Source organism: Staurois parvus, unplaced genomic scaffold (genome assembly GCF_062004578.1).
Source record: "Staurois parvus isolate SC_StPar_1 unplaced genomic scaffold, SC_StPar_1.0 ptg001905l, whole genome shotgun sequence".
NCBI lineage: Eukaryota > Metazoa > Chordata > Amphibia > Anura > Ranidae > Staurois > Staurois parvus.
In genome coordinates, this window is record NW_028319701.1 from 50,001 (window position 1) to 72,804 (window position 22,804).

Genomic DNA, 22,804 nt, shown 5'->3' on the forward strand with positions numbered 1-22,804 from the left:
AACGAACTTCCCTTTTTGATCTTGGCTGTCTGATGTGGTCCCTATAGACCCCCCCCCCCCGGCCCCTCCCCCATGCCTGGTGGGAGATTTCTGCTACTTGGAACTCCTAATGATCAGAGCTCCTCCAGTCACTGATATGCCCGGTAGCCTGTAGTATGGTTCCCTCTAGTGGCAGATTGTGATATCTACATAGGACCCATCCATTCACAGTTGCTGTTTGTCTTCCAGCTGATGATTGTACCTGACCTGGTCCCGGCACTGACCTCGGCGGAGCAGCGAGTCGCCAGCAACCTGAAATGGCGCAGCCATGAGAAGCTACTGCAGAAGTTCTCCTGCCTGCCGCACATCATTTCCAGCGATCAGATCTATTATCGCTTCCTGCACAGAATGTTCACCATCATTTTATCCAACGTAAGAAGGATCTTCTGTGTACACCATCTGATAGGATGTACTGAGGCGTCCCCGGGTCTGTACACCTGCTGTGTCCAATATATGGGGTTCCCACCATCCCTGTGCTGAGTTCCCGGGTCTGTACACCTGCTGTGTCCATTATGAGGGGTTCCCACCATCCTTGTGCTGAGTTATGGGGTCTGTACACCTGTTGTGCTCATGCGCAGTGTCCTCCACCCCTCTCTGCCAATCCCTCCACTAGTCTCCATTCAGTGTCCTCCACCCCTCTCTGCCAATCCCTCCACTAGTCTCCATTCAGTGTCCTCCACCCCTCTCTGCCAATCCCTCCACTAGTCTCCATTCAGTGTCCTCCACCCCCCTCTGTCAATCCCTCCACTGACCTCCAACCTCTATGTAGGCTATCCCCTCTCCAGTCTATCATAAATGCTGCTGCCAGACTCATCCACCTTACCAACCACTCAGTGTCCTCCACCCCTCTCTGCCAATCCCTCCACTGGCCTCCATTTAGTGTCCTCCACCCCTCTCTGCCGATCCCTCCACTGGCCTCCATTTAGTGTCCTCCACCCCTCTCTGCCGATCCCTCCACTGGCCTCCACCCTGAGATACTTCATAAATCTTGTCTCAATATATCACCCAAACCATCCTTTCCGCTCCTCCCAAGACCTTCTTCTCTCTAGATCTCTTGTCTCCTCCTTCCATGATCATCTCCAGGATTTCCCCTCCCCTTCCAGTCCGGACACTTTCTCCCTCTTCCAGTCCGGACACCTTTACCCCCCCCTTCCAGTCCGGACACTTTCACCCCCCTTCCAATCCAGACACTTTCCCCCCCTTCCAGTCTGGACACTTTCCCCCCCTTCCAGTCCAGACACTTCCCCGCCTTCCAGTCCGGACACTTCCCCCCCCTTCCAGTCCAGACACTTTCCCCCCCTTCCAGTCCAGACACTTTCCCCCCCTTCTAGTCCGGACACTTTCCCCCCCTTCCAGTCCGGACACTTTCCCCCCCTTCCAGTCCGGATACTTTCACCCCCTTCCAGTCCGGACACTTTCCCCCCCTTCCAGTCCAGACACTTTCCCCCCCTTCCAGCCCGGACACTTCCCCCCCTTCCAGTCCGGACACTTTCCCCCCCTTACAGTCCAGACACTTTCCCCCCCTTCCAGTCCGGACACTTTCCCCCCCTTCCAGTCCGGACACTTTCCCCCCTTCCAGTCCGGACACTTTCCCCCCCTTCCAGTCCGGACACTTTCCCCCCCTTCCAGTCCGGACACTTTCCCCCCTTCCAGTCCGGACACTTTCCCCCCCTTACAGTCCAGACACTTTCCCCCCCTTCCAGTCCGGACACTTTCCCCCCCTTCCAGTCCGGACACTTTCCCCCCTTACAGTCCGGACACTTTCCCCCCCTTCCAGTCCGGACACTTTCAGCCCCTTCCAGTCCGGACACTTTCCCCCCCTTCCAGTCCGGACACTTTCAGCCCCTTCCAGTCCAGACACTTTCCCCCCCTTCCAGTCCGGACACTTCCCCCCCCTTCCAGTCCGGACACTTCTCCCCCTTCCAGTCCGGACACTTTCCCCCCCTTCCAGTCCGGACACTTTCCCCCCCTTCCAGTCCGGACACTTTCCCCCCCTTCCAGTCCGGACACTTTCCCCCCCCCTTCCAGTCCGGACAATTTCCCCCCCTTCCAGTCCGGACACTCCCCCCCCCCTTCCTGCAACACTGTACCCATATGAATTATTTAGCATTTTTTTGAGACGGATAAAGCTTTATTTTGGTGGTATTTATTCCCCGCTGGGGTTTTTATTTTTTTTTGCTATGTAAATGAAAAAGTCCAAAAAAATAAATCTTGGCCAAATTTATTCCGTTATCTTTTCAGTAAAAAAAAAATAACCCAAATTAGTTTATAACCAAAAATTATCATTTTTAAACATTTTATTTTATTTTTTTATATTATTATTTATTTATTATTATTATTTTTTTACATACTGTCACCCTAGCAGTACAGGGTCACCATGGTGACACTGTACTACTTGTGGGGGGGTGATGATTTTTTTTTTTTTTTACACTGATTGCTTTTACACCCATTAAGGATGTAAAAGCAATAATTTCTCCTTCTCTCTAGCTGCATTCCTGCAGCCATTGAGAACTACTGTGTGAGCTGTGATTGGTCACAGATTGTCACATGGTACAAGGTTGTTGTGAATAGCCCTATACCATGTGATCTCTGTGATCATTCACAGATTCCACACGTAGTAAGCAATGATGTGACATGTTCCTTACTACTCTGCATGTGATCACTGATTGGCCAATCAGTGATCACATGATCAGGACCTCACACAGAGGTCCTGAATGACGATCGGTGTTCCACTGTGTCCGGAGGACACAGCGGGCACTGGATCGCGGTGCTGCGCACTCCCAGGAAGCGTGCACAAGCAGGGGGCGGGGAGGCCGTTTATAAACATCCACCCGACTCTACACTGCCACCAACTGGCCGTTTATATACAACAGCCGGTCGGGAAGTGGTTAAAAATGGCGTGTGATGATGAAAATACTTCTCTGTTTCCAGAACGTGCTACCGGTGCAGAAAGCGGCGAGCCGGACGCTGTGTATATTCCTGCGCTATAACAGAAAACAGGAGCAGAGGCATGAGATCATCCAGAAACTGGTGGAACGTACGTGGATAACATTTGACTTTTCTACAATTTAACAAGTTCAGAATCCTTTCTGGAGAGTCAGTCCGACTTATGTACTGCATGCTTATACTGGGGTGTAACTACAAGGGGTGCAGAGGGTGCAACTTCACCTGGGCACAGGATAGAGGGTGGGGACCCCAGGAATGCTCCGCCCACTTATTCATCATATATGATGTGTGCAATAAATCGGCATCTCCCTTTATGTTCTGTTGAGTAGACTTGAATTAAACCTTCGCATGGACCAAGATCAATGAATGAAGCAGCACTCTGTCTTCCAGCATGTATAGGGGATTGTACTAGAAGAGACATGGTCCCACCAAGACCTCACTCTCTGACGCATTTCACCTCTAGAACTTAATCCTAAGGACAGTCCTATGATGAGGCCTTTTGAGTGAATGCGTCAGTAGTTAGGTCCTGGTGTGACCATGTATCTTCTAGTATGACAATTCCCTATACATGCAGGATGACGAAGTGAGGCTCGGGTCTAGTCATGGTTTGTGGAAGGTAAGAGTTGGACTTCAGGCCTTCACGTCTAGGACTTAATCTTAAGGACAGTCCTATGATTAGGCCTTTTGGGTGAAATGCCTCAATAGTTAGGTCCTGGTATGGCCATGTATCTTCCCTATACATGCAGGATGATGAAGTGAGGCTCGGGTCTAGTCATGGTTTGTGGAAGGTAAGAGTTGGACTTCAGGCCTTCACGTCTAGGACTTAATCTTAAGGACAGTCCTATGATGAGGCCTTTTGAGTGAATGCGTCAGTAGTTAGGTCCTGGTGTGACCATGTATCTTCTAGTATGACAATTCCCTATACATGCAGGATGACGAAGTGAGGCTCGGGTCTAGTCATGGTTTGTGGAAGGTAAGAGTTGGACTTCAGGCCTTCACGTCTAGGACTTAATCTTAAGGACAGTCCTATGATTAGGCCTTTTGGGTGAAATGCCTCAATAGTTAGGTCCTGGTATGGCCATGTATCTTCCCTATACATGCAGGATGATGAAGTGAGGCTCAGGTCTAGTCATGGTTTGTGGAAGGTAAGAGTTGGACTTCAGGCCTTCATGTCTAGGGCTTAATCCTAAGGACAGTCCTATGATTAGGCCTTTTGGGTGAATGCGTCAGTAGTTAGGTCCTGGTGTGACCAAGTATCTTCCCTATACATGCAGGATGATGAAGTGAGGCTCGGGTCTAGTCATGGTTTGTGGAAGGTAGGAGTTGGACTTCAGGCCTTCAGCAGCCTACTATAGCAGGCAAGCACCAGATCTGAAGGTCTCGGCTTTAAAATTCAGGTAGGTATGGGGGGGGCGAAAGAAGGTGGGTTACTTTAGGTTGGAGGCAGGATAAGTGCATCTTATGTAAGAATAACATTTATTCTTCATTTTTATCCTTTAAGTGTCCTGTAGGGACAATGGCATCAGATCAAGGGACCACTGAGCACTGCGGGGCACCAGAAGAATGACACTCTTGGAAGTGTTGGTTTCTGAGGAAACAATTAGCTGTGGGGATGGCAGGAGAGATGAGGCCACTATGAAGTTGACTTTATTCAGCAAATAAAGTTTGGCTCTATGCCACCACCACCCATCCCCTTCTCTAATAAAAAGAGTACCCCCCCCCCCACATCATTCTGGCCTAGGCCAAAATTACTTGTTCTGCTCCCTCAGCCCTCTGCCAAACCCCCGTCACACATCTCGGGAGACTGCAGGACTGTGGATAAGGGAGGGTACCACCGACCTTCTGTAAGGGGGGTGAATCGGATGTGGGCAGGGAGGGTGATCAGCATGGCTGGGGGGGGATTACTCGAATCGATCCCCTGTATAGCTCTACTGGCAGCAGCTGAAAGCTGGCTTCTTCTCTCTCCCCTGGCTGGCTTTCAGTTGCTGCAGAGAGAGAGCCTTACAGGGGATCGGTTCCAGTAATTGCCTCCCCTGCTGCACCCATCACCCTCCCTGTGCACCATTAGTTCCCCCCCCCCCCGTGTTCCCCCCCCCCCCCCCACAATGCTGCCGGCTTCCCTCCTTTCCTCCCCACCAGCAGCTACAAGCACACAATAGGGTCCTTCATGATGGAGAGTGGGGGAAGGGTCTGGGAAATGTGTTACATTTACCAGTCCCTTCCTTTCCTGAATGGACACAATGAGTGATCGGTATTGATCACTTACTGTGTTCATCCATAACTGAAGCATAGTAAACTGTTTTTTTTTGGGGGGGAGGTCCTGTGGTTTCTTAAAAGCAGTTCAGGATGCAGAAGCCCATTCACAGAATGTCTGGGTGGGGAGTGGGTGGGGGCGGATGGGTGGTGGAGCTGCTGTGTCATCAGGGGGGCTGGGCTACCTGAACCCGGAAGAGGCTGCCAACTCAAGAGGACCAAGATGTCGGCTCGGAACGACTCAACAGCACGTTGCTATAGGTGAATACATCAGATAGGTGAGGGTGTGGTTTGAACCCCTGATAAATGGTAAGGACCAGGGGGAAGAGCGGGGTGGAGGTGGGGACAAATGAAGTTCAGCTTTCAGTTTTATTTGTTCAGCCTTGCTTACCTTGCCACTCTTATGTTCCAGAACTGGGTCAGGGGAAGAGCTACTGGAACCGGCAGAGGTTCCTGGACACCTGTGAATATATCATGGAGTTCTTCTCCAAGTCCTTCTTCTGCAAATACTTTTACCTCTCCGTGCTGGAGCTGACCAGCGATCCGGTGGCCAACGTCAGGTAAGAGGACGAGGAGTCCGAAAACTCAAAACTCCCAACTGGATGTACCGGGTGTCAGTGCATGGTCCCAGGAACTGACCCAGAGTGATCCTTGTGGCCCCATGATTATATGAGGAGACTCTGTCTACAATGTATAGAGAAGCTGCCACAAAGCTAGACACCTGTGTGAGAAGCCCCCGATGGAATCCACCATTTTCATCATCACTGATGACTTCATTTATAGTGACAGAAAGTCCAATGAGGGTGCCAGGCCAAGGAACTCAGAATCCAGAAATCTTTTACCATTGCTGTAAATTCACTATGGGGAGTGTTCATAAACAATTTGCATAGCTGTTTGTTCATCCAAACTGCGTGTAAATTTGTTCCACGCAGAGCCGTAACTAGAACCTACAGGGCCCCAATGCAAAAAACCATGAACCCCTCCCTAGTTTCCGGCCGGGCCCTTCCCACTCACCCCGGGGCCCTTTACTCCCATAGTGGGACCCTTTATTATGGTCCTGCAGTGGGCCCCCTTTCTGTCGTCTTGGAATGGCAGAGCACCAGGGCCTTGCCGCATGTGCGACCCCAGCAGTTCCATCTCTGGTGTCAATAGTTTTTTTTTATTTTCATTATTTTATTTTTATTTTGTGACGGGAGTCACTTTGGGTGGGGGGCCCATGGAACACAGCTCACTTTGGAGAGGTGGTGAGACCCCGTCTCAGCTCCCCATATCCCTCTTATGTGTAAGTCACCCTGTGCCTGTTAGGGGTACAGGGTGATCTGTCCTAATATGGCTGCTTCCCATTGTTCTATTGTGTGTCTTGCTTGGCAGCAAACTATTGTGGGATGTATGTGTTTGTGTGTATTGGCTTGGTGGGGGGTGTTTCCGGCAGCCCTCCCTCCTGAAGGGACTGTCTGTTGGTGTGTCTCTTGTTACTGAGTGTGGTTTGCCCCTCCCTGTGTCCTTATGCAGGGAGGGGGGGGGGTTGCTCCCCTTGAATGTATATATCTTGTATCTGTGTTAAAATAAAGCAGTCTATTTCCTGATTTATTTCAAGACTGGTGTCGTCTAGTCTTGTCAGCGGTGGTGTCAGTGGTCGGTGTTCGGATGGGGAAGCGGTATTATAACGGAAATACTCAAGCGCAAACTGGGACGATTCCGTTACATAGTTTTTTTATCTTTTTATTTTAGTTATGTATTACAATTTTATTATTTATTATTTTTTAATTAATTAACAGACCTCTGATGTTTCACCTTTGAGACACAGAAAGGAGACTGAGGACACCTCCATCTCCATCTCTGAAGCCTCAACTACACAGAATGAATGGACAGGAATAGCTCTCCACAGAGCTTCCCATTCATTCATAAACTGAAGCATAATGAACACAGTTTACTATGCCTCAGCTATGAATGAATTGATAATGAATCCGGTACTGATCACTGATTCTATTCATTAAGACAAGGAAGGGGCCAGTAACACATTTACCGGCCCCTTCACTGCTTTCCATCCTGACAGTATCCCCTGTACATACGCCCCTGGTTCCATGAAAAACTGAATATTCTTGAGCATTTTACTTTACACCACATTATTCCCTATACCATAATAGGGCCATTAGATAGCCATAATACGGTATAGGGCAGTGGTCTCCAAACTGTGGCTGAGGGGCCAGATATGGCCCTTGGCTTGCTTTTATCTGGCCCTTGGGGCACTATTTTATCCACTGATACCAACAACGGGGCATGATTCCCTCCACTGACACCAATTATGGGGCAAATTACCTCACAATGACACCAACAATGTGACCCAATGACACCAATGATGGGGTACAATTCCTCACAATGATATCAACAATAGGACCCAATGACACCAATGATGGGGCACAATTCCTCACAATAACCCCAACGATAGGGTGCTATTCCTCCCACTGACACCAACGAAGGGGCATGGTTTACTCCCACTGACATCTGGACCTTTTCTACTCCCACTGGCCATAGTCCAGCCCTCTCGAAGTCTAGAGGACAGAAAGCTGTCCCTTTTGTGTAGACAGTTTGGAAACCCCTAGTATAGGGAGTAATGCCTGTACCATATTATGGCCATTAGATGGCGCTGACTATCATAGGAAATAAGCGTGCTCCTCAGCACCATCTCGTGGCCATGATGCCGTATGTTCAGCATTCACAACATTGAATTGCACAGAATAGTAGTCGGCTGGAAGGCATCTAAAGATCCCATAGACTCAAGACTATCACTCATTCTAGCTGAAAGTGGACAACTCTCAAGACTATGGACTGTTTAAAGGAGGCCTCCACCCCCAGATGTTGTCAGTCAGTTACACATAAGGAAATCACCAGATCCCAGTCTTAGTTGCAGTTATTTTCAGACACATACACATCTAAAACGTTTGCGTAAATATTGGTGTGATGCCGCATTCACTCATACAATGTCTTTCGTTCTTTCTGTCCTAGGATGAAGGTTTGCTACATGTTGCCAAAGCTGAAGTCCACCCTGAAGCTTCCGGCGGATAAACATTTATTGCAGCAGCTGGAACTGTGCGTCCGGAAACTTCTGTGCCAGGAGAAGGACAGAGATGTCCTGGCGGTGGTGAAGAGGGTGAGTGAGATCTCCAATTTGGATCTGCATTGGACACTCTCCAAGGTGTCTAGTGCAAATCGGGGCTATTATAGTCTACTAGAACTTCAGAGTACCATTATTAGGAGCATTTATAATTGTTTGGTGTGTTTTGCCCCCCTGACCCCCTCCAGTTAGTTCCAGTTTAGCCGTTATCACTGGTTGCTTGGTCATGAGATTATCTCTGGTTGCTTGGTCATGAGATTATCACTGGTTGCTTGGTCATGAGATTATCACTGGTTGCTTGGTCCTGAGACTATCACTGGTTGCTTGGTCATGAGATTATCACTGGTTGCTTGGTCATGAGATTATCACTGGTTGCTTGGTCATGCGATTATCACTGGTTGCTTGGTCATGAGATTATCACTGGTTGCTTGGTCATGAGATTATCTCTGGTTGCTTGGTCATGAGATTATCTCTGGTTGCTTGGTCATGAGATTATCACTGGTTGCTTGGTCATGCGATTATCACTGGTTGCTTGGTCATGAGATTATCTCTGGTTGCTTGGTCATGAGATTATCACTGGTTGCTTGGTCATGAGATTATCTCTGGTTGCTTGGTCATGAGACTATCACTGGTTGCTTGGTCATGAGATTATCACTGGTTGCTTGGTCATGAAATTGTCTCTGGTTGCTTGGTCATGAGATTATCACTGGTTGCTTGGTCATGAGATTATCTCTGGTTGCTTGGTCATGAGATTATCTCTGGTTGCTTGGTCATGAGATTATCTCTGGTTGCTTGGTCATGAGACTATCTCTGGTTGTTTGGTCATGAGACTATCACTGGTTGCTTGGTCATGAGATTATCACTGGTTGCTTGGTCATGAGATTATCAATGGTTGTTTGGTCATGAGATTATCACTGGTTGCTTGGTCATGAGATTATCACTGGTTGTTTGGTCATGAGATTATCACTGGTTGCTTGGTCATGAGATTATCACTGGTTGCTTGGTCATGAGATTATCTCTGGTTGCTTGGTCATGAGATTATCACTGGTTGCTTGGTCATGAGATTATCACTGGTTGCTTGGTCATGCGATTATCACTGGTTGCTTGGTCATGCGATTATCACTGGTTGCTTGGTCATGAGATTATCACTGGTTGCTTGGTCATGAGATTATCTCTGGTTGCTTGGTCATGAGACAACCACTGGTTGCTTGGTCATGAGACTATCACTGGTTGCTTGGTCATGAGACTATCACTGGTTGCTTGGTCATGAAATTATCTCTGGTTGCTTGGTCATGAGATTATCACTGGTTGCTTGGTCATGAGATTATCTCTGGTTGCTTGGTCATGAGATTATCTCTGGTTGCTTGGTCATGAGATTATCACTGGTTGCTTGGTCATGAGATTATCACTGGTTGCTTGGTCATGAGATTATATCTGGTTGCTTAGTCATGAGATTATCACTGGTTGCTTGGTCATGAGATTATCACTGGTTGCTTGGTCATGAGAAGACCTAGAAATGTATTAAAATTCATAAATGGCTGTTGTAGAATTGGGGGGAGTGCAGAAAAGAGAATTGAAGGGCTCAGCTATCGCCTTCCATGGCACATAGGAGGTCCTCATTTGTAGCAGAAACAAACATGGATTTAGGGAAACCTTGTTCTTGGCCTCCATGGGTGATGTCACTGTGTCTCCTGGCAGAGGCAGACACTCACAATCCTTTGAAATTGCACTCCATCCCATTGCTAAAGTGCTCCCCATCACCCATGCCACCTGGAGACTGGGGTCAAGGTTAGCACGTGTGTATATATATATATATATATATATTGAGGGAAATAAGGTTGGGGGGGGGGGGGTGGTATGTTCACTGGATATAACCATTTGAAGACCACCTAATGTACGGCCTTCCAGTGGTATACCAGGATAAGTTCCTGCAGCTGCATATTGTTGGAGGTCTTATGGGAAAGACATAGCACCGTCCGCACAGATGCCTCCTGGGAAGGCTACGTTCGCATTGCCTCGGGGAAAATCTTATACCCCCCCCCCCCAAAAAAAAAATAGTTAAACGTCAGCAGCTACAAATACTGTAGCTGCTGATTTTTAATATTGAGGTACTTACCAGTCCAAGCATCCAGCGGTGTCCTCCCGAGCCAATTCATCCATCTGCTATCATATGCTGGCGCCACCATCTTGGCGGGCAGTGAAGCCTTGCGGCCTCTCTGCTGGTCTCCTTCTGCACATGTGCGAAGAGCGCTACGCTTCTTAGATGGGAAGCAGTCTTCTGGGACCTGTGACGTGTCCCAGAAGGCTGCGGGGGAAGGAGGGACCATGGTGAACTGAGCTGGAAGTGGGAGCAGGTACCTGCCAACACCAGGTAATTGCCCCCATCCCCTCCCCTCCCCCAAAAGGTGTCAAATGTGGCTGGAAGCAGACAAGCAGAAATTGCCCTTTTGAGTGGAACTCCGCTTTAAATTGCGAGATGTTGCAGTATTTTCTTAACGTGCATACGCAAGATGAAGCACATGATGTCACGCACCCAATAACGCGCATGCTCATTTGCTGATAAAATAATACATTTCTCCTGGGATTTTGTAAGATCTCAGTGGAGGTTTTTTTCTCCTATTTCAGCAGATGCATGTAATGTTGCACGGTGCATGACATCACGCCATTCCTCTGGTGCATGCGCGGTATGGTGGCGTGAGTCTTTGAAATGGCGGCACAGGACCCAGACAGCACAAAGGCTGAATGAAAACTGTTAAAAATGAAGAAAAAGTCACATGGGCATAGGTTTCATAGAGGTGGGGAAGGTCATTGCAAAAAATTGCAAAAAAAAAAGAAAAACACAAATAAATTTAACAAAACGCAGGGCATTTTTGCAGCAGGAATGTGGGGGAACACAGTTCTGGCACCTTCAGCACTGAACATTGTTGCTGGCTGTTGGAGGGTCTATTGGTGCTGGTGGGGGTCTATTGTTCCAGGGGCTCTATTGTTGCTTGGGGGTATTTTGTTACAGGAGGGTCTATTTTGCTAAAGGGGGTCTATCATTGTTGGGGGTTTTATTGTTACTAGGCGGGGGTATAATGTTGCTAGGGGATCTATTGTTACTGGGGGTCATTCAGAGGACCAAAAGATGGTGCTCAGGGGTTGGTGGGGGATGGGGTGAAACCAAGAGATGGTGCTCAGGGGTGGGTAGAACCAAGAGATGGTCCTCGGGTGTGTGTATGGGGGGTGAATCCAAGAGATGGTGCTAAGGGGTAGGTAGGGGGTGTAACCAAGAGATTGTGCTTAGGAGTGGGGGGGAACCAAGAGATTCTGCTCAGTGGTGAGTAGGGGGGTGGAACCAAGAGATGGTGCTCAAGGGTGGGTGGGTAGAACCAAGAGATGGTGCTCAGGGGTGGTTAGGGAGTGTGGAACCAGGAGATGGTGCTCAGGGGTGGGTAAGGGGGAGTTGGAACCAGGAGGTGGTGCTCAGGGGTGGAACCAAGAGAGGGTGCTCAGGGGTCGGTAGGGGGGTAGAATGAAGAGATGGTGCTCAGGAGTGGGTAGAGGGGGTGGAACCATAAAATGGTGCTCAGGGGTGGGTAGGGGGGTGGAACCAGATGGTGCTCAAGGGTTGGTGGAACCAAGAGATGGTGCTCAGGGGTGAGTAGGGGGTGGTAGAACCACAAGATGGTGATCAGGGGTGGGTGGAACCAAGAGATGTTGCTCAGGGATGGGTGGAACCAAGATATGGTACTCAGGGGTGGACAGGGGGTGGAGACAAGGGGTGATTGAGAAGGGGTAGTACCTGCACGTATTCTCAGAGAAAAAAAGCCCTGACAAAATGTATCTTTCTTTATATTTGCAGACAGTTCTGGAGCTGGACCGGATGGAGATATCCATAGATGCTGTAAGGATCTTATTTTCCTAGTGATATCCCTGGAATTATTGATGAAACCCAGAGCATAGAACGTGTCTGTGTTGTCGTAGACATTGGTCAGATTCTATATTTAAGTTGTGTCGATCTGGTCTTCTGTAGTTATTGATCTGCAGCTGACCACCATCTACATTACGAATATCCTCAGCACCCTTATGTGTCAGTCGGGTCCCAGGTACATTCAATCTCAGGTGAGGTTCTTGGCTCAGGAAGATGGGCACTGGTCACGGCAGTGAGAACTGGTCCATTACACATGGTCATATGGGAAGGAGGGTGAGATATAGACCAGAAGATCCCCAATATTGGTTGGTCTCCTACATCAAACTAGGACTTAATCTCTTCTAAATATTTCTTGATTGTCTCAACCACTTGAAGTCCAGGATATTAATAATCAATCTATGGATGTCAAGTGGTTAGAGTCTGTCTTCGGTCTTTGCTGGATAGACTCCCGCAGATCTCTGGCTTCCTGGCAATTGACTTTCTAGTGGTAACTCAACATGGACAACAAGAAAGGTTCCTTCCCACTTAACCAGTCACTCACTATGTCTTTATATGTGAGGGGAGAGTCATGGCTTGTTTCCTCCAGGCTATACACTGGTGACTTCAGCAACCAGCATCTTCTGGAAAACCTCCACAAAGGTGTGTGTGTGTGGGGGGTTGCCCAACCTACCACCCCACCACACAGCTCTTCTTATGGTGTCTACTTCACTGGGCAGAAGCCCATAAAGGGAAGTGTCTCAGACATTTAACCTTTCTCCCAGCATGCATCACTAGGCTCTTCAAGCCTGCTGGTTGGCAAGGTCACAAGACAATCATAACATAGAGTGTTACCTCTCCAGTACACCTTACTGGAGAAAGCTCAAACAACACGTGGCAGAGAAAGTACACTCTGTGCCTAGACATCAGGTGGCAGGGGTTGCCGTATGTATGAATGAGCCCTCAATCTACAGATTGAGGTGCAAACCACTTAGGGCCTGTTTTAGCCCTTTGCTCCCGTCTACCAGTTCTTATTATTGAGTCCAGTCACTTTGAGGTTACACAGATTACAAAACCCTGAAGGAGGAGTTCCTGAACCCCCAAAACGTGTTGGTTATTTTATTGCATTCTAACGTTAATTCAAATCTGAACTCTGACAGTTCAGTCTCCAGGCTGAGCCCTCGGCTAGTCCTCCAGCCTCCTTGGCCTCACTATTGGCCGATAGAGATGTGCATGGCGGGAACGTTTGTTTTGTTTCATTACGAATTCGTTTGCTAACCGCCTCCTGCCCGCCATATAAGGAAATGATGGGTGGCGGTTCTCTCGTACTGGGAGGACCTCATATGATGTCCTTCCACTCTGACTGCGCATGCCCTGATGATCAGTGTAGCCCCATCAGTGCCACCTGTCAGTGCTCATCAATACCACCTGCCAGTTCCCATCACTGCTACATCAATGCCATATATCAGTGCCTACCAGTGCACATCAATGCAACATATCAGTGCCCATCTGAGCTGCCTTTCATTGCCAACTATCAGTGCCAGTTAGTGCCACCTATCAGTGCCAGTCAGTGCCGCCTATCAGTGATGCCAATCCACCTATCATTGCCGCCTATCAGTGCTGCCTAACAGTTCCAGTCAATGTTAACCGTCTCCTGTCCACCATATAAGGAAATGACGGATGGGTGGCGGTTCTCTCGTACTGGGAGGACGTCATATGATGTCCTCCCACTCTGACTGTACATGCCCTGATGATCAGTGTAGCCCCATCAGTGCCACCTGCCAGTGCCCATCACTGCCACATCATTGTCACATATCAGTGCCTACCAGTGCCCCTCACTGCCACATCAATTCCACATATCAGTGCCCCTCTGAGCTGCCTTTCAGTGCCAACTATCAGTGCCAGTTAGAGCCGCCTATCAGTGCTGCCGATCAGTGCCACCTATCAGTGCCAGTCAATGCCGCCTGTCAGTGCCACCTAACAGTTCCAGTCAATGCCGAATTTGTCGTTTCAGGCGTGTTTTAGATGAGCATCGTCACAAGTCTGATGTTATCGCATTTCTTTGTAATTTTGTATTTTGTCTTTTTTCCAGTTTCAGAAACGCTTCTTTGAAAAAGACTTACTGGACCAGGAGAAGGAAAGGGAGGAGCACCTACTGCTGGAAATGGTACATTTAAAGTGGAACGCAACTCAAAATGTTAAGGTTTGCTATGTTAGAGGGAACTGTTAGGCAACACCCCCTGTCGGGTGACGCAGGCTCACCCGGAGAGTGGAGTCTAAGCACCAGCTGGCCTTCCTGGAGCTCCTGATGGTGGAGATGGTTGAGGAGCCCCATTGGCTCTTGGAGCTCTTTGCTGTGGGCTGGTACCAGGTCATGGCAATCAGGATCTACCCATCAAGGGGTGAGTGAGGACAGGAAGGCTAAGATGTGGAGACTGAACACTGGGGATCAGAAAGAGAATAGGTAGGGGTTGAGGCAGGCAGCGATCAAGAAAATAGTCAAGTCCAGGCAGGGCACAATTAAAAAGATAGTTGTGTCCAGGCAGTGGTCATGGCAACTGGGAAACCAGATGATAATCAGGTGCAGGCAGAGGGAGAGGCAGGTGGCAATTAAGAGAACGGTTGGGTCCAGATGTGGGTCAAGGCAGGCGGCGATCAGTAAATTAGTCAGGCCCAGGCAGGAGGCAGGTAGTTGTCAATCAAGAGAATAGTTGAGTCCAGGCAGGGGGCAATCAAGAAAATAGTCAATTCCAGGCAGGGGTCAGGGCAGGTGGCAATCTAGAGAATAGCAAGATCCAGGCTGGGGTCAAGGCATGCAACAAACCAGATGGTAGTCAGATTCAGGCAGGGGTCAAGGCAGGTGCTGATTAATAAATTTGTCAGGCCCAGGCAAGAGATGGGCAGTTGTCAAGAGAATAGTTAAGTCCAGGCAGGGGTGAGGACAGGTGGCAATAAAGAGAACAGCAAGGTCCAGTCAAGGGTCAAGGCAAGCAACAAACCAGGTGGCAGTCAGGTCCAGGCAGGGGTCAAGGGCAGTTGGCAATCAAGGGAATAGTCTGGTCCAGGCAGGGGTCATGGCAGGTGGCAATCAAGAGAATAGCAAGGTCCCGGCAGGGGTCAAGGCAAGCAACAAACCAGATGGCAGTCAGGTCCAGGCAGGGGTCAAGGGCAGTTGGCAATCAAGGGAATAGTCAGATCCAGGCAGGGCTCAAGGTAGATGGCATATAAGAGAATAGTCAGGTCCAGGAAGGGGTTGAGGCAAGCTGCGATCAGGAAATTAGTCAGGTCCAGGTAGGGGGCAATCAAAAGGATAGCTGGGTCCATGCAGCAGTCAAGGCAACCGGGAAACCAGATGATAGTCAGGTGCAGGCAGGAGGACAGGCAGGTTGGCAATCAAGAGAACAGTTGGGTCCAGGCATGGGTCGAGGCAGGTGGCAATCAAGAAATTAGGTCCATGCAGGCGGCAGTCAAGTGGATAGCTGGGTCCAGGCAGCGGTCAAGGCAACCGGGAAACCAGATAATAGTCAGGTGCCGGCATGGGGAGAGGCAGGTGACAATCAAGAGAACAGCTGGGTCCAGGCGTAGGTTGAGGCAGGTGGAAATCAAGAAATTAGTCGGGTCCAGGCAAGGAGGCATGCGGTTGTCAATCCAAAGAGTAGCTGAATCCAGGCAAGGGTCAAGGCAGGTGGAAATCAAGAGAATAGTCAGGTTCAGGCAGGGGTCAGGGCAGGTGGCAATGAAGAGAATAGGAAAGTCCAGGCAGGGCTCAAGGCATGCAACAAACCAGATGGTAGTCAGATCCAGGCAGGGGTCAAGGGCAGTTGGAAATCACGGAAATAGTCAGGTCCAGGCAGGGGTAAGAGCAAGCGGCAATCAAGAAATTAGTCGGGTCCAGGTAGGGGGCAAGCAAGAGGATAGCTGGGTCTAGGAAGCAGTCAAAGCAACCAGGAAACCAGATGATAATCAGGTGCATGCAGGGGTCGAGGCAGGCGGCAATCAAGAAATTAGTCGGGTCCAGGCAGTGGGAAATCAAGAGGACAGCCGGGTCCAGGCAGCATTGAAGGCAACCGGGAAACCAGATTGTAGTCAGTTGCAGGCAGGGGGAGAGGAAGGTGACATTTAAGAACAGTTAGGTACAGGCATGGGTTGAGGCAGGCGGCGATCAAGAAATTAGTCAGGCCCAGGAAGGAGGCGGGCAGGTGTCAGTTGAGTTCAGGCAGGGGTCAAGGCAAGCAACAATTCAGATGGTAGTCAGGTCCAGGCAGGGTCAAGGCAAGCAACAATTCAGATGGTAGTCAGGTCCAGGCAGGGTCAAGGCAAGCAACAATTCAGATGGTAGTCAGGTCCAGGCAGGGTCAAGGCAAGCAACAATTCAGATGGTAGTCAGGTCCAGGCAGGGGTCAAGGGCAGGTGGCAATCAAAAGAATAGTCAGGTCCAGGCAGGGGTCAAAGTAAACAACAAACCAGATGGTAGTCAGGTCCAGGCAGCTTGCAGGAGAGTAGTCAATTCTATCCAGGGGTCAAGGCAGGCAGCAAATGAGGACAGTCAGGTCCAAGCAGGACTTGAGACAGGTTGCAATAAAGAGAGTAGTCAGATCCAGGCAGGAGCCCAGGCAGCTGACAAACAAGAGAGCAGTCAGATCAGGCTGGGTCAGCAATGGTGTGGAAATCTATGCACTGCACCCTGTCAGCTCCACCCACCAGCCATGATCTGCCTGCATTGCATAGGTAAGCACACAGACCCAGTGATGATGTCACTTGGCCTAAAAAAAAAGGAATGTAATGAAAATATGAATGTTTTATTGAAAAATGTCATTATCATGTTGATGGGGTGGGGGGGGGGGGGCAGGCAAGGCAAACCATTTACATAATAAACTTCTGCTTTGTACCTTTGTTAGTAAATTACCAGTAAAGATGTGAATCTGACGTGTGTGGTTGGTGAAGGATGGAGTTTTTCTTTGCTTTCCAGGAACAAATAGAAAAGGAAAAACAACAAAGCGAGGCTCGGTCCAGCAACGAGAAGACGTACGACAGGAAGCGTAAGTGATTGAAGCCGATGCATTGGCCACGCACCGGATGCCGCATCGGCTCTTCCTGACTCTTCGCTCTGTTTTAGGTAGAGACAGTAAAACGGGATCGGCGTTGCCAAAAAGTCTCCCGACCGTGATCTCGAACAGCTCCTCGGGCACGCAGACAGGTGGGTGATAAGGCGTCACATGACCTATGACATCACTTTGATGACATCACAGGGCAGGAGGAGGCCTCACTCTCTCTCGTCTGCTTTGTATGCAGTTGTCAGCAGAGAAAGCAAAAAGAGCAAGCTGATCCGGAGCCAGTCGTTCAGCAGCCACGTCATGCACCCGAAACACAGCTCCCTCGACAAGACCAAGTACGGCATCGTGTGAGACACACACACCCCTCCCGAAAATACTCATTGCCTGGCTGTCATGTTGAACCTCTGGATTCAGTACTTTGATTTATCTGGAACAAGTACGTCAGACTTTTCTCTGTGTGCTTGTTCCAGGTCAGCGGAATTATGGGTCAGTATAACAGCCAGGCAACTAGCATTTTCACAGGGAAGTCACCGGCCCCATTATTTCTGTCATATCAGGTTTACTAAACCCACAACAGTGACATCAGTCTGTAGATGCAGAAAGGAGGCCTGGTATACTCACCCGGGGACCTAAGGGGTTAATCCTCCGCATTGTTCAAAAAGGCTGTTTGATCCTGTCTTCTCTGCTCCTCCCCTTCTTTTACTATCCCCAATCCATCTGCTGTTAGAACAGAGCCTTGGAGTCACTCTGCACATGCTCAGTTTGGTGTGTATGGCTAGAGTTATTTTTCCTTGGAAGAGTGCATCAGCACAGGACTAATCAGCACTGTCCAGACAGAGGTCAAGGGTTCTGCATCCTCCTAGAGCAGAAAGACAACTCCTCCTTCAAGCTTTAACCAGTGCACTGCTGGACACTGATAGAAGTCCCAAGGCTGCTCTATACTGCTGATGGGAAAAGGGATTTAGCAGTTTATATTTACTAAAATAATTTCATTTCCATGTTGTGTGTACTGTGGGAGAGCGGATATAGTGAATGCGGGGTCCGGGGAGAGCGGATACAGTGAATGCGGGGTCCGGGGAGAGCGGATATAGTGAATGTGGGGTCCGGGGAGAGCGGATATAGTGAATGCGGGGTTCGGGGAGAGAGGATACAGTGAATGCGGGGTCCGGGGAGAGCGGATATAGTGAATGCTTGGTGCAGGGAGAGCGGATACAGTGAATGCGGGGTCGGGGGAGAGCGGATATAGTGAATGCGGGGTCCGGGGAGAGCGGATACGGTGAACGCGGGGTCCGGGGAGAGCGGATATAGTGAATGCGGGGTCCGGGGAGAGCGGATATAGTGAATGCGGGGTCCGGGGAGAGCGGATATAGTGAATGCGGGGTCCGGGGAGAGCGGATATAGTGAATGCGGGGTTCGGGGAGAGAGGATACAGTGAATGCGGGGTCCGGGGAGAGCGGATATAGTGAATGCGGGGTGCAGGGAGAGCGGATACAGTGAATGCGGGGTCGGGGGAGAGCGGATATAGTGAATGCGGGGTCCGGGGAGAGCGGATACGGTGAACGCGGGGTCCGGGGAGAGCGGATATAGTGAATGCGGGGTCCGGGGAGAGCGGATATAGTGAATGCGGGGTCCGGGGAGAGCGGATATAGTGAATGCGGGGTCCGGGGAGAGAGGATACAGTGAACGCGGGGTCCGGGGAGAGCGGATACAGTGAACGCGGGGTCCGGGGAGAGCGGATACAGTGAACGCGGGGTCCGGGGATAGCGGATATAGTGAATGCGGGGTCCGGGGAGAGCGGATACGGTGAATGCGGGGTCCGGGGAGAGCGGATACGGTGAACGCGGGGTCCGGGGAGAGAGGATACGGTGAACGCGGGGTCCGGGGAGAGCGGATACAGTGAAAGCGGGGTCCGGGGAGAGCGGATACAGTGAACGCGGGGTCCGGGGAGAGCGGATACAGTGAACGCGGGGTCCGGGGAGAGCGGATACAGTGAACGCGGGGTCCGGGGAGAGCGGATACAGTGAAGGCGGGGTCCGGGGAGAGCGGATATTGTGAAGGCGGGGTCCGGGGAGAGCGGATACGGTGAATGCGGGGTCCGGGGAGAGCGGATACGGTGAACGCGGGGTCCGGGGAGAGCGGATACGGTGAACTCGGGGTCCGGGGAGAGAGGATACGGTGAACGCGGGGTCCGGGGAGAGCGGATACGGTGAACGCGGGGTCCGGGGAGAGCGGATACGGTGAACCCGGGGTCCGGGGAGAGCGGATATAGTGAACGCGAGGTCCGGGGAGAGCGGATATAGTGAACGTGGGGTCCGGGGAGAGCGGATATAGTGAACGCGGGGTCCGGGGAGAGCGGATATAGTGAATGCGGGGTCCGGGGAGAGCGGATATAGTGAACGCGGGGTCCGGGGAGAGCGGATATAGTGAGCGAGGGGTCCGGGGAGAGCGGATATAGTGAGCGAGGGCTCGGGGTCAGTAGGGAGCCCCATGAGATGCCCCTGGTACCTTTTTCATAGGCTTTTTTGAGTGTGGGCTCCATGATCCCCTATTGCCCGGGGGCCCCATGAGTTGTCAGTCCGCCCCTGGCTCCAATGCATACACTTCATATTTGGATCAGCCCCAATGCAGATACTCTGGTAAGCCCCAACCCCGTACCTTCAGATATGCAGGTTACTGCTGTGGATGCTCCAGTGGGCTTCTTCTGCGCAGCCCCCGGCGGGCTTTGAGAGATGGCGGACGGTCCGGGGTCTGTGATTGGGTGGAAGTGGGCGCCAGCACAAGTGGCACCGGAGGTTGCTGACGCCTGTCGCCTCTTCTAGCCCTTCACTACTCCACCCAAAACAGGAAACAAAACCCAAAGTTTCAGCTTTGGATCCACTTCAGTTGTTTCATTTCCACCACAGAAATTGCTGATATATCTAACGGGGATTGTACAGACCGGCTGCCACGTACTGCAGATCGAGATCTGACCGTTCCCATCCCCTCCCACCCTTTATATGACAAACTGTAAAAAGTATTATAGATTTTCTTTAATCCAACTCTAACTGAACGTTTTCTTCTCTAACAGCAAAAGTAACTCTGTGATTGGCGTCGGGAAGAACGTTTTGCTGCCGTTTGTCGGTAAGAGATTGAGAAATGTCGATTTTTTTTTTATGTACAACCTTCAAGTGAGACGTGTGTGTGCTGCGTGTGTGATGGAGATAGATAATGAGAGAAGAACCATGCGTCCCTCAGACGTGGAATGCGCAGTAATTAGTATTAACCCCCGACAGTCAATTTACACTATATTGCCGAAAGTATTGGCCCCACCCCCCTCCAGTCATGTGATTCATGTGTTCCAATCCCCTCCAGTCATGTGATTCGGGTGTTCCAATCCCCTCCCAGTCATGTGATTCGGGTGTTCCAATCCCCTCCAGTCATGTGATTCGGGTGTTCCAATCCCCTCCCAGTCATGTGATTCGGGTGTTCCAATCCCCTCCAGTCATGTGATTCGGGTGTTCCAATCCCCTCCAGTCATGTGATTCGGGTGTTCCAATCCCCTCCCAGTCATGTGATTCGGGTGTTCCAATCCCCTCCCAGTCATGTGATTCATGTGTTCCAATCCCCTCCAGTCATGTGATTCATGTGTTCCAATCCCCTCCAGTCATGTGATTCATGTGTTCCAATCCCCTCCAGTCATGTGATTCGGGTGTTCCAATCCCCTCCCAGTCATGTGATTCGGATGTTCCAATCCTCTCCATGGACACAGGTGTATACAATCAAGCCCCTAGGCATGCAGACGGCTTCTACAAACATTGGTGAAAGAATGGGTCGCTCTCAGGAGCTCAGTGACTCCAAGCGTGGTCCCGTGATAGGTGGCCACCTGGGCAATAATTCCATCCGTGACATTTCCTGGCTACTAAATATTCCACGCTCAACTGTTAGTGGGATTATAACAAAGTGGAAGCCACTGGGAACAACAGCCACTCAGCCACCAAGTGGTAGGCCACGTCACATGACAGGGCGGGGTCAGCGCATGCTGAAGCACACAGTGCGCAGAAGTCGCCAACTGTCTGCAGAGTCAATAGCTAAAGACCTCCAAACTTGGTGTGGCCTTCAGATGAGCCCAACAACAGTGCGTAGAGAGCTTCATGGAATGGGTTTCCATGGCCGAGCAGCTGCATCCAAGCCTTCCATCACCAAGTGCAATGCAAAGCGTCGGATGCCGTGGTGTAAAGCACGCTGCCACTGGACTCTAGAGCAGGGGAGACGTGTTCTCTGGAGGGACCAATCGCGCTTCTCTGGCAATCCGATGGACGTGTCTGGGTTTGTCAGTTGCCAGGATAACGGTACTTGCCTGACTGCATTGTGCCAAGTGTAAAGTTTGGTGGAGGGGGGATTATGGTGTGGGGTTGTTTTCCAGGGGTTGGGTTTGGCCCCCTAGTTCCAGTGAAGGGAACTCTTAAGGCAACATTTTGGACAAATTCATGCTCCCAACTTTGTGGGAAGAGTTTGGGGATGGCCCCTTCCTGTTCCAACATGGCTGCCCCCCAGTGCACACAGCAAGGTCCATAAAGACATGGAGGAGCCAGTTTGGGGTGGAGGAACTTGACTGTCCTGCACAGAGTCCTGACCTCAACCCCATAGAACACCTTTGGGATGAATTAGAGCGGAGACTGCGAGCCAGGCCTCCTCCCCCGACATCAGTGCCTGACCTGACAAATGTGCTTCTGGAAGAATGGTCCAACCTTCCCATAGACACCCTCCTAAACCTTGTGGGGGGCCTTCCCAGAAGAGTTGAAGCTGTTATAGCTCCAAAGGGCGGGGCCAACTCAATATTGAACCCTACGGACTTAGACTGGGGGGTCATTAAAGGTCATGTGTGTGGAAAGGGCGGGGCCAACTCAATGTTGAACCCTACGGACTAAGACTGGGGGGTCATTAAAGGTCATGTGTGTGGAAGGACGGGGCCAACTCAATATTGAACCCTACGGACTAAGACTGGGAGGCCATTAAAGGTCATGTGTGTGGAAAGGGCGGGGCCAACTCAATATTGAACCCTACGGACTAAGACTGGGGGGCCATTACAGGTCATGTGTGTGGAAAGGGCGGGGCCAACTCAATATTGAACCCTACGGACTAAGACTGGGGGGCCATTCAAGGTCATGTGCGGGGAAAGGGCGGGGCCAACTCAATATTGAACCCTACGGACTAAGACTGGGGGGCCATTGAAGGATAGGTGCGTGGAAAGGCAGGTAGGCAGTCCTCCCTCCCTCCAAATGTATGGGGGGGGGAAGCCCAGGGAAGGAAAGCTATAATCAGGGATAAACTTCAGCTTTATAGTGATATTAAAGCCAATTTTTTTTTATTTATAAAAAAAAAAGTCACACTTACCTGCACAGAGTAGCCCCGATCCTCCTCTTCTGGGATCCGACGATCCTGACGAGTGTCCCCATAACAAGCAGCTCGCTATGGGGGGCAACTGAGCAGGCTCACTCCTGAGCCGCTGCTCTGCCTGTCCATTCAGAC

General features: G+C 50.4%; 1 protein-coding gene across 2 annotated transcripts in view; it reads left to right on the top strand.

Moving 5' to 3' along the window:
• The window catches only part of PPP4R4 (protein phosphatase 4 regulatory subunit 4), a 68,399-nt gene that overhangs the window by 42,416 nt on the left and 3,179 nt on the right, over positions 1-22,804 (top strand). For both annotated transcript variants that reach the window (XM_089664386.1, XM_089664385.1), the window contains 10 exons: positions 229-411; positions 2,971-3,076; positions 5,651-5,798; positions 8,245-8,389; positions 12,198-12,239; positions 14,335-14,409; positions 17,212-17,281; positions 17,359-17,439; positions 17,535-17,631; positions 20,364-20,416. In XM_089664386.1, the coding sequence (XP_089520512.1) occupies positions 229-411; positions 2,971-3,076; positions 5,651-5,798; positions 8,245-8,389; positions 12,198-12,239; positions 14,335-14,409; positions 17,212-17,281; positions 17,359-17,439; positions 17,535-17,631; positions 20,364-20,416 (1,000 nt within the window). The remainder of the gene's footprint in view (positions 1-228; positions 412-2,970; positions 3,077-5,650; positions 5,799-8,244; positions 8,390-12,197; positions 12,240-14,334; positions 14,410-17,211; positions 17,282-17,358; positions 17,440-17,534; positions 17,632-20,363; positions 20,417-22,804) is intronic.